The sequence below is a fragment of the Ambystoma mexicanum genome, chromosome 7q (genome assembly GCF_040938575.1).
Source record: "Ambystoma mexicanum isolate Mex_15411 chromosome 7q, UKY_AmexF1_1, whole genome shotgun sequence".
In the NCBI taxonomy this organism is placed as follows: Eukaryota; Metazoa; Chordata; class Amphibia; order Caudata; family Ambystomatidae; genus Ambystoma; species Ambystoma mexicanum.
In genome coordinates, this window is record NC_090941.1 from 886,528,555 (window position 1) to 886,540,645 (window position 12,091).

The 12,091-nt window shown below is 41.9% G+C and overlaps 1 protein-coding gene across 6 annotated transcripts in view; it reads left to right on the plus strand.

Annotated features, from left to right (window-relative positions):
• GRM5 (glutamate metabotropic receptor 5) overlaps positions 1 to 12,091 on the plus strand; it is a 1,801,008-nt gene that overhangs the window by 520,576 nt on the left and 1,268,341 nt on the right. For all 6 annotated transcript variants that reach the window (XR_011284099.1, XM_069639438.1, XM_069639437.1 and 3 more), the window contains exon 3: positions 9,645 to 9,894. Coding sequence is in view for 5 of the 6 variants with exons in the window: in XM_069639438.1 (XP_069495539.1) it covers positions 9,645 to 9,894 (250 nt within the window). In the remaining variant the exon portion in view is untranslated. The remainder of the gene's footprint in view (positions 1 to 9,644; positions 9,895 to 12,091) is intronic.

The following is a 12,091-nucleotide window of genomic DNA, read 5'->3' on the forward strand; positions in this document are numbered from 1 at the left end:
TCCGACTTTTGTGGGCCCAGTAATTCCCTTTTCTCGTGACCTGGACCCGGTACATCCCCATTCCCATTCGAGCCCCCATAGGGCTCAATGGGAATGTGGAGGATGCTAACAACGGACCCGTTAATGACAGGTCCGTTGTTAGCATCCTGGTCTGCTCGCGGGTGGTGGTATGCAAGTCTGGTCTGGCCCAGACGTGCATACTGCCACACGTGTGCAAACTCGTAATCTGGCGGCCCGGAATGAACGGTGCCGGTACCTTACCGGCACGGTTCATTCCGCGGCCACCAGCCTCATAATGAGGCTACATCCTTCTACTGGCACTGTTAACAAACATATGTTATAATACTGGGACTGACAGTTGCCCATTATGTGAAGATGTGTCTGAATCACTCAAACTTTTGGTTGCTTGTTTGTCCAGGCTACTCTATTATTCGCCAGTCAAACCTGAAACAACGCACCATAAATCATAGAATAAGGCGCTTGGATGTTGTTGCACTGTGCAAGAGCACTTTACACAAGGACGTGATATTCACCACAGCCAACTATTTAGCGAGGGGCTTGGCGAAGGTCCACCAGTCTGTCGGGATTTTCTTGATGGTTCAGGGTTTTTTATCGAATTGCCATTACTTTGAAAACACAACCATTGTTATATAATTTATGATGAAACCATGTGTTGTATATCAAATATGTGTGTATATACTTTTATTATTTTAATGTTGATTTTATGGCCCATTTGCCGAAATCAAGCATTGTTTGATTGCTTGATTGATTCAGCCCTGAAGCAAATGTTTGAACACACCCTATTCTGTCTTTACAAAAGTAGTATTATTAAAGTTTGCACTGTGACTATTAAAATAACTCTTACACAATGGGCCTCATTATGAGGTAGGAGTCCATGGCTACCCCCTTACCGCATTCCGCGTCTGTGTTCCCGGAATAGGGACTTACCAGGTCATTTCGACCTTGTAGGACCCGGTAAGTCTCCATTCCGAGAACCATTCCCCATTCCCATTTGAGCCCCCGTAGGGCTCAATGGGAATGGGGGTGGAGCTAATAACGGTACCGCAATTTGCCGTACTGTTATTAGCTCTGAAGTCCCTTAATGGGTCCCTTCCATAACACCTGGTAAAACCAGGCGTTGAGGAAGCGACCCGCTAAGGGACCTCGGAATAGGGTGGTAAGGGATTACCAGCACTGGTGTCCTTACTGGTGCCGGTAATCCTTTACCGCACACCTCGTAATGAGGCCCAATGTGATCTAATGCTCTGCACACCAAATGATCTTAAATACTCTTGCTCAATATTCTTTTAAATAATTAACTGACCACTGGCTAACTACACAATTGCTGTCAATGGAAATTGACCAGTCAGTGCAATAATATTGCTATGAACAATCCACATGTACAAATAAATGACAATTGTGCTTGGGAGGCAATCATTCAAATGAATTAATTACTAGGTTACTAAACAACGGCAGTCATTGGCAATGAACTAGCCTTGTTTCTGTTTGTTAAAAATAAAGTGTTCTTCAGAGCAGTCTATTTTGTTTGTAGAAATAATTTACGAGTTGGGTTGCAGACAAGTCTTAATTTCCTCAACAACAAAACATTCATAAACAATTATCTAAACGGGAGTCAATAGATGTCTTGCATGTTATATATTATCTGCAGAATGTTCACTTTTCACTGTGAGCATGTTTAATGTAGTTAGAATTTTAATCAGAGTCATCCTCCTGATGCACAGCACACATATCAATTCAAATAACCCCCAACATGGATTTGAGGTGCTTTTATACATGCAAACAAAGAGGCTTAACTTGTGTTTCGTTTTTATGCATTCTGCAGCTAAGTGGCCACAACTGTTCGGAAGCAGCTTTATCTGATTTGTGCATAGAATGTTGGGGACAGTGTTATGTTAAACCAGACGGAAAATAATCAATATCTTAGAAATGTAGAGGAAATAATTAAGGCATGGAAAACAGACTGTCTGCATAGTGTTGGGGCCAGTTTATGAAACTATGCAGTGGTTCAAGTGCAATAAGCACGAGAGTAAAAATTACCCTAGAGCATCAAAGATTTTAATTCGATGGATTTCTATATCTGGGAAAGTTTTCCACTAGTACCAGTAGTAGGAAAAACATTGCCCCAGTGATAAAATGTATTGAAATAATATGATTTTTGCACTATAGGATTTGTTATCGAACTGTCAACTGCTCTAGTGCTGGTCCACATTTTCTTTAATTCTCCCTAGGTTTGCTTGTATGACATCTAGCAAAACCATTACACCCACAAGTATTATGAGACGATTGAATAATATCACTATATCTAAGAATTCTCTTTAGAAAGAAAGACAAAGTGCCTAATTCCGAGGTTGGCGGTAAGGGGTTAGCGGCGCCGGTAATGGTGTCGGTGCCGTTAACCCCTTACCGCCACATTACGAGGTCCTCTAGCGGGTCCCGCTAAGGATGGCTGGTTTTTCCAGGCGCCCTTAGTGGGAGCCGCTAAAGGACCAGCATGCTAATAATGGGCCCGTTTATAACAGGCCCGTTATTAGAATGGTCCCCATTCCCATTGAGCCCTATGGGGGCTGAAATGGGAATGGGGAAGTACCGGGTCCGGGTTCCTTGAATGAGGGATTACTGGGCCCTCCAAGGTTGGAATAGCCCGGTAATTCCCCATTCAGGGAATCCGGACCCGGTATGCGGTCAAGGGGTAGCCATGGTGCTAATAGCACCATGGCTACCTCCAACCTCGTAATGACCCCCAAAGAAAGAGTGAGATAAACAGAGAGGGATGAAGAGACAATTATTTTCCCAGTTCACTTTTTACCTGGAAAGAAATAACTGTGCATTAGATGTCTGTAGGTATGCAGCTCTATAGAAGTAATTAACGGGTAACAGAGGTCAATGAAAAGGGACATTACAGGTTGTAATAGCTGGATAGACCATGCTACATGGGTAGTTCATACCCAGGAGTAACAGGTGCTTAGTGACACTTATGTGTTCCCTGAAAGGCAGGACCTTGACTTCTTTTCTGAACTGCAAGAGAAATGAAGTGGTCCTGAATGCGACCAGGATGATGTTTAAGTAGGGTGATGCATCCTACGGATCCCTCACTGGACCCATACCTACAGTCTCTTGCCAGGTGGCCAGGGAAAGGCAGAAGCTTCCTGAGCCTGACCTTAGAGGTGGCATATTGCGGGAAGATCACCTGGGTGGTGAAGGGATCCCGTTGGAGGAGGCACAGTGTTCTCCTTTGAAAGGGAGTAACCTTTCTTTTGTACACCAATACATATACTGGCCTGTTGCCATTGTAAGGTATCTGGCCCCCATGTTAAGTTTAGAAATATGGGTTAAGTGGGTGCAACATCTTTAATCTGTTTATTTAAGGAGAAACCCATCATACCTTGTATGGATACAAATCCTACTTGCTCCCAAAGGTACAGAGAAAGTAAACCTACAAATGGTCGTATAAGTGAACTGCCTTTCCTTTTTCTGATAAAACCCGATGAAGCATTTTCAAAAATATATAAACAAAATAGTTCTGAAGTTAAAAGTGGTAAATTAACAGTTAGAACTATTTTTGTTAATGGGGACTTCAAGCCTGATAGCCCCAAGATTACTCAGACAAAGAAGAGGGAGGAAGGGTAATACAGGCCTGAAGGTCAGTCAATTAGGCTTAACAGCTCACAGCTCAATGCTGAGCAAGGTTGAGAGGCTTAAAAAACTCCCTCAGGTGCAGGCCATTAGTTGTGGTCATGGTTGTGGTCATGGGTGGAGGAGTAGTAGCAGTTGTAGCAGTACATGTTCTGCGGCCTGCGACGGAGGTCAAGAAGCCGGTGAGTGATTCTGTGTGTTCCCAAGCTTTCAGGCATTACAGGCTGGCAACAGCAATCAGTCTCATTTCACTTGCGAAGGAGTGAAATTGACTGAAGCTGACAGGAGTATGCCAGACAATGCAGTGTAACAATTGTAGCACTCGTATAGAGAAATACATTTCTGAAGAGGCTTTCGAGCATTATAAATTACAGAAACAGCTTTAAAAATGTTAATAATGGATGCATGTGCATAAAAGTGATTCTAACACGAAGACAAAGCCTAAGTAAACATTGTAGCCTGTTAAACATCAATATTGTGAACCACAGAGAACAAACACACATTACTTTAAGCCCAGAAATGAACAAGCATTGCCAGACAAAGGAGGTTAAAGAAAAGGTTTCTGTGGAAAAACCTGTTGCCACCAGATGAAAAGGGGCTAATATAATATCTCTGAAGGTAGAGCTTGTAAATGAATGACTATGATGTAAAATAACCAACAGTTAGTCAGGAACTCACATTGCTGAAGCCAATAGAGGCTTTACATTGAAAGGACTTGGTTGGTGGCTTAACCAAAGACAAGAGTGGATGAAGAACAACTGGTGTTAAGAGACATTGGACTTCATTACGACCCAGGCGGAGGACCATGGTGTTATTAGCACCATGGTCCATGTTGGTGTCTGCCGTGGCGGAATGGGGATTTACCACCCCATTCCGAGGTTCGTGGGGCGGTAATTCCCCATGCCGCCATGGCCCTTCCCCATTCCCATTTTTCCCCCCTTAGGGCTCAATGGGAATGGGGAAGGTGCTAATAACGGTACCGCATGGGTGATATTGTATGTAAATATGTTCTTTGTAAAGCGCTTTGGATTAAGGCGCTATATAAATAACACTCATTATCATTAAAGCTGTTTAAAGTTGAATAAGTGGTAAACTTTCGAAGTATCAGCTGGACTGAGACTTCAGAAACAGTACAATTGAAACACTGTAAACCAGAGAAGTGAAACTACATGGAGTATCATTGTAGCAGTTAGGTCTGGCACGAGAGTGAACCAGACAGATGTGGAAGTAGAGGACTGGGTTGGGACCACTCCAGTAGACGTTGAATATACTGTGAAGTCTCTATGTGTCATGGTGCTGAGAGGGAAGCCCTGTGAAGAGAAGCCATTGGTGTTCATGGTGTTAAGAAATAAAGACTGTGGCATTCCTCAAACAGAAGAAGTTGTTTTGTGTCATGGTGCTGAAAGAGAAGTTCTATGAAGAGAAGCAAGTTTCAACATACTTGTATTTTGTGAATCATTTAAGTTTCAACAGAGATCATCCTGACCACAATTTCCTTTGGTACTGTTTAAGGAACTTTGAACTACCCATATTTTCTGAAGAGAGGCATCCTTTCGATGTTGCACTGTGGAATAGTGGGAGATGTTTCTTTAACATCCTGGGCCTCATTACGACCCTGGCGGTAAGGGGTTAACGCCAGCGTTAGCTGCGCCGACCCCTTACCGCCAACTACGAGGTCCCTTAGCGCCATGGCGCTTTTAACACCTGCTTTTAGCAGGTGTTAAAATCCATGGCGCTAAGGGACCATGGAGTTAATTACGCCACCGTAATTTACGGTGGCGTAATTAACGCCTTCCCCACTCCCATTATGCCCTATGGGGCAAAAATGGGAATGGGGAAGGGTAAATGGGGATTGGGGACTTACCGCCCCGCCTAGGTCGGAATGGGGCGGTAAGTCCGCCAACCACTATGGCGTAAACGTAGTTTACGCCATGGTGGTAAAGTCACGGCCCAGGCGGTAACTTACCGCCTGGGTCGTAATGAGGCCCCCTGACTTTGTCAAGAACTGTGTTGGTACTCTGTTTCAACCACGGATTTCCTTGCTGTTTTGTGTTCATCCACAGAATTGAGTTAAGCTTAAAAACTGGGGAAGGGTAATTTGCTCAGGTTACAATCAGAGACTTTGAAAGCGCTGCAAATATAAATACTGACACTGTGAATTGCCATACCCTTTCTTGCTTATGTTTATGTACAAGTGTGAAGGCCAGAAATGTTATTTTAGAATAGGTCTCTTAGTCAGGTCAGGCAGGGAAGTCCCGGTAGAGAGGGGCAATTGAGGAATTTGGTTGACATTTTGAGTTTAATAAAATGGCATTGGTTGATAGATCACCTGAAAGTTGTCTGCCTCACAAGTCTGACCCCTCACAGTAGGCCGGGTGGTGGCAGGAGATGGCCTGTTATCTTCTTTTTACTTTGTGAGCCAGTCTCAAGCCTCATAATGGTCTGGCTCCCAGAGGAGCGAGTTCCATTTGAGCTCAGGTCTTTTGTGCACTGATATGCTGGTGTTTGGGAAGTAGTTGCCTTATATGTGATGCAGGAATTGTATAAAGATTGTACTGATTGGGATGGGTAGCCAGAGAAATGTTCTTAGGATGGGAGTGAGGTGGTTTAATTTCTTGCTTGCTGTTATGAGATGTGCTGAGCCATGTTGAACAGTCCTAAGTGGCCAGGTATATAGGTGGGATGCTGGTGAGGAGGGTATTTTCTCCTTTGACATGAGAGATTACCAGGGCCTGGACTATGGTTCTGAAATTCTCAGGTAGGAGGAGAGGTTTTATCTTTGGCAGGAGTGCTAGTGATACCTGGCGGTTTGGCCTGGAAAGAGATATTTCTGCCAATAATGAACCTCAGTGTTTTGGCCCATGGGGTCAACTGAAGTGCAAGTGCATTGAGGTGCCTGTCATTCCGCCACCCTTGGATGGGCTACAGTTTAGAGTGTTTGTTTATTTGTTTATTTATTTGTAAAGTGCACAAAACTCAGATGTATCTAGGCGCTTAAGCTTAAGAGATTGGTCTTAGTGCTTCAGTTACAGAGTAGGAAACGTAAGAGGTGCATTACAACATTGTGCAAGGTAATAACATCATACGCAAAGTGCAAAAGAGAGGTACATGGTGATCTAATCCATTGATGTATGGCTAGAAGAATGAATTCCATTTTGGTGAGATTGAGTTTCTTGTCACCCAAGATTGGATAGAGATCAGGTATTTCCTGAGGAGTGAAATAGAAATGTATTGAGTAAAAGCACGTTTCTGTATACTTGAGAATTGTTGGGGTGCTGTTGAATTTGGATATTAGGGTCAAGCAAAGTTGTTCTATCTAGAGATTAAATATTGATATTGAAGATCACTGGGTGGAGTATTGATCCCTGGCGAACTCCACAGGTGACTGGGAGATGGTTGGATCTCAAGTTACCCATTTAAACTGGTTATTATTTTCCTGAATGGAAGCCTGTGCCTGTAACCCCCGTCTTCTTGGAATCAGTCTTGAAAGTGTTAAGTGGTAGACTGTGTCAAACAGGGCAAAGAGGTCAAGGAGGAACAAAAGGCAGGATTCACCTTTATCCAAAATGTGGATATTTACACTGTTTCTATGAATGCTGGCAGTTTCTGTGCTGCATTTAGGTCCACCTCCCAATTTGTAGTCACATCCAGACAATTTGGTTATCCACCCAGGAAGTTTCTTGGCAACTGTCCTCTCAATGATGTTTGCAATGAATGGAAAGGTAGTGGCATATTCTAAAGCCAAAGTTATAATGAACATATTTCCTTGAATTTTAGAGTGTCACAGTATCACAATTTCACATGTCTTGGAAAATACATAGACAAGTATAGTGTTTTTGTTATGGTAATTGGTTTACATAACTGAATTTATAATGTGTCAGTGTCTAGTTCTCATATTACACAAAGGGTAATAGTGCAGCTTTTTATAAACTTTAATTTCTGCCTGCCATGTCATGTGCCAAGAGACATCTAAGGCAATTCTTCTTCATTCCATTCTTCACTTGAACGCATACTGATTTTTCTGCTTTTCAATGTGTTTGAACCCAACACACACAAAGGTTTCATTCGTTCTGTCTGAGGTTGCTTAACACTGTTTGCCTTTGCTGGCCTATAAAAAAGGGCTCAGTATATGAATAAGGGAGCATTGTCTATACGTTCAGGAATCTATCTTTAATTAGACTCATTGTCTGATTGAAAAACAATATTTTACCTAACTTACTTAAATGAATATGATGGGGTAGAGATATGTGATGCAGGCTGGCGCATGTATGATGCCGATATGGAAACACATCCAGAACTATAACAGTGATGATGCAGTGTTCACATTATTATTCTGTTGTCAAAAAACATGTTGGGAATTTCCTATGTCTGAAAGGCTAATTTAGTATGATCATCATTATCATATCCGTATGTGGTGGTGTATCTTCTTCTAAAAAGATCTCTACTGGTGCTTTACACATACTTGCATAATTGATGGCACTCCTGGTATACTTATATTGCTACTAAGCATGCACATATATGTATGTTAGCATGTCTTTTTGGATATTGATGGTTATTTGCCACCCATGAGATATCCTCGCACTAACATGTGTTCATATTGGATCGTGGGAGAGAATGGAAGACAATCCTCAGATGTTTATTCTTAAATGTAATGTACTTTACTGTTCTTGTAATGAACAAGGCAGGAAGAGCCATGCATGAAAAGGATTGACAAACAATGTGGGACTTCTGATATTTTATGTAGGTATAATGAATCAAATGGTCTCAATGATCTGGTTGGCATGCAGTGAGAGATTGTGTCTCCCAGAATCTGTGGTCCCTCTCCAGAAAGATCCCGATGCAGATTGGGTTCTGATCTTCACCCAGAAGACAATGGAGACTGCAGAATGCTGCAGATTAGGATTTCAGTGGTGAAGCATAATCAGCAAGCCAGCCACGGTGTTCTGAACATGAGGCTGATGGGCAAGCAGAGAAGTTGGGAGTCCCAATTTGATACCAAGGGCCTCATTCCGAGTCGGATGGTAGGGGATACTGGGCACTAGTAAGGAGACCGGTGCCGCTAATCCCCTACCGCCCGATTCCGAGGTCCGCTAATGGGACCCGTAAGGTACGTTTGGTCAGACCAAACGTACCTTACGGGTCCCGTTAGGGGACCAGGGCACAAATAACGGGCTTGCCATTCGCAAGCTCATTATTTGCGCCCTGCCCATTCCCATTGAGCCCTATGGGGGCTCAAATGGGAATGATGAATGTCATTTTCAATGGGGACTTACCGGTCCCGCAAGGGTCGGACTCCACCGGTACATCCCCATTGAACTAAACCGGTGCCGGAACCAATCTCGGAATGAGGGCCCATGTCTGTGATAAATCAGAGAAAGCACAAGTGTAATGACTGCACTTAACCGCTGAGGAAAGGTAGGAAAGGGAAGAAACATTTCAGGGTTTACGGATGAAAAGAAATGTCATCCAATTTTTACATCTGAAAAGCTTTAAATATGAAATAGGCAAATTCAATCAATTGAATAGGTAGTAATTAACCATGCCTTTTAAACACCAGGTAGATCGCATAGTCACAACTCAACACACCTTTACCTATTGTGACTGCAAAATAAAATGTATATCTTCATAAATGTCTATAATCCCTATCCTCAAACCCCTGACCCTCATCTTAACCCTCTAGATCTGCATCTTGCCAAGCTATATCACCAGTCTCTGCCACTCATTGTGGCTTTCCTATCACTTGCATGTTTTGTTGGTACCATAAGTACTTATTCATTAAAGCAGTGAAATCAATTATAATTACTGTTTACTTTTAATGCTTAATTTGATTTGTAACCTTTTTAAATTGAAACATTCAATTTTTCTAGATATTTTATTTGATTTGTTGTTGATAACATGGGTTTTTCATACTGAATGTGGACATACATTGATCTTTTAATTGCATTTATTTATTTTAAGGTTTTCTTATTTCTGTGTTATTTTTTCCCTAGGTAACTATGGGGAAAGTGGAATGGAAGCTTTCAAGGATATGTCAGCCAAGGAGGGGATCTGCATTGCTCATTCCTACAAGATTTATAGCAACGCTGGGGAGCAAAGTTTTGACAAGCTGTTGAAAAAACTAAAAACTCATTTGCCTAAAGCACGTGTAGTGGCTTGCTTCTGTGAAGGAATGACTGTAAGGGGAATGCTTATGGCCATGAAGCGCCAAGGGATGTCAGGAGAGTTTCTGCTGCTGGGCAGGTAGGTCTTGACTTTTCCCCATCCATTCATGTTCACTATGTTGTGTTATGCTTGCTGGTGCATAGTTCAGGAAATATGCCTTAATGCGTTAGTGAAGCATTAGTTTACCCAGTGCCTACAGTTAAGTCAGAGGTCTGCATCCTTTGTCTGTCCAGATGTTTTTGGACTGCAACTCCCATCAGCCGCGATGATGGGAAGTTACTTCCGAAATGTTTTAACGTATTGCTGAAATACAAAGAAGAATGTAAGTTTGAGTCTTCAGGCATATTCATTGAATTATAACAGCATATCTTCACACCTTAAGGAATGTTTACCTCTTTTAAAGAATTGAATTTGACTGGATGTTTATCAGCATTATATACGTGTACAGGGGGCAGAGGTATCCAATCTTTGGATACCAGTAATGCCTTGTTGTTTCTTCAATTTATGTGTGAAGGTTGTATTATATTCCCTGCATTATATCTCAAAGATAATTTGATATTACCATCATAGGAGAGTACTAGGTTTTGGTGTGCACCAGAATAGTTTACATTTTTTGCATGAGTCTATGGCACTGATGTACACATGGTTTTTTAATGGAATTCCATAATTGTAAAACGTGTTTGTAAATCAAGCTGTAGGTTTACTTTGTGCACCGTGTAGTATTGCCAAGTAGCTTTGGAGGTTAGGGTGTTTGTATCTTACAAAAAAACTTTACATGTCTTTTGAAGTTTTATTTTAAACTATATAATTGGTTTTAATTGGTTGAAGGGTAAAACATGATATATAGGGGGTCATTACGAGTTTGGAGGTAGCCATGGTGCTATTAGCGCCATGGCTGCCTCCAAACTCGTGTCTGGGTCCGGATTCTTTGTATGGGGACTTACCGGGTCATTCCAACCTTGCAGGACCCGTTAAGTCTCCATTCAAAATACCCATCCCCATTACCATTCGAGCCCCATAGGGCTCAATGGGAAATGGGAGGGAGCTAATAACGGGCCCGTTAATAACGGGCCCGTTATTAGCTCCCTGTTCCCCTGCGGGACCCGCAAAGGACGTCTGGTCTGACCAGACGTTCTGAGCGGGTCCCATGAGGGAACCTCGTATTGCGGCGGTAAGTGGTTAACGGCACCGGCATCCTTACCGGTGCCGTTAACCCCTTACCGCCGTACACGTAATGACCCCCATACAGTTATAGCTCTTAGGGAATTGATAGTTCTAACTCTTTTTGATAATTGCTTGATTCATAAGCATTTGACAAAATAATACACTTATAAAGAATGTGTTTTAAGAAAGCTTTTATTGGTGTTTTATTGATGTGTAGTTGGTTGAACTAGTCGTTGGGTTGTTTTAATAGATTGTTTTGATAGATTTTGAGGACAATTTGAGGACATTTTGGAGTAGAGTAGGGTGTTGAATCATTTGTAAGATTACTTAAAACTTATTTAACCTGTTAGAAGTGTTTGCTGAATATATATATATATATTTATAAAGGAGTTGGAACTGCTGTGTATAACTTTCTTTAAGACAAATAAGTAACCTTTGAGAAATTTCTTTGTAAACTACCGAAACTTAATTAAACGTTTAAATTGCCAATGATTCTACCATTTCCAATACCTCATGGTGCGTGTGCTTCAGAGCAAATTGCTCTTTTTTTACTGATTCACGAAGCGTTCTATGTGTTCCTTAAGCAAAATGCACAAGGACATCTTTGTGAATATCTTGGGAAATGTATGTAAAATCCACGCTTTCACAGTTCGTGCAAGGCACAAGTACACGTTTGTGAATATCTCATAAAAACATGTAAAAACATCACATGTCCAGTTTGGGCCAGAAAAATAGGAACAATTGGGTATTATTTGTGTTACACCCTACCCCTGCCTATTTACATCCCACCCACATTGGTGTATGAGCACATTATGCATACGAAAAGCAATTTGCAATTGGTCAGGGCTGTTTTTGTAGGTTTGGCAGGTGATCATCTGTCATTGTATAATGTGTATATCACAATATTCTGCAAATATTTTGCTCATAACCAACTTGACACACACCCACGTCATTTACCTGTGTCATTTCTTTGTGAACTAGGGCCTATACATTGTTGGTGCACTCAATCTACCTTAAAAGTGACATGGGACGTTTTGCAGTTGACTATCAACAAAGCTGCTGCACCGTAATCACACCCATTGCTTCCATGTACTGAAAAAACAGCACGTTC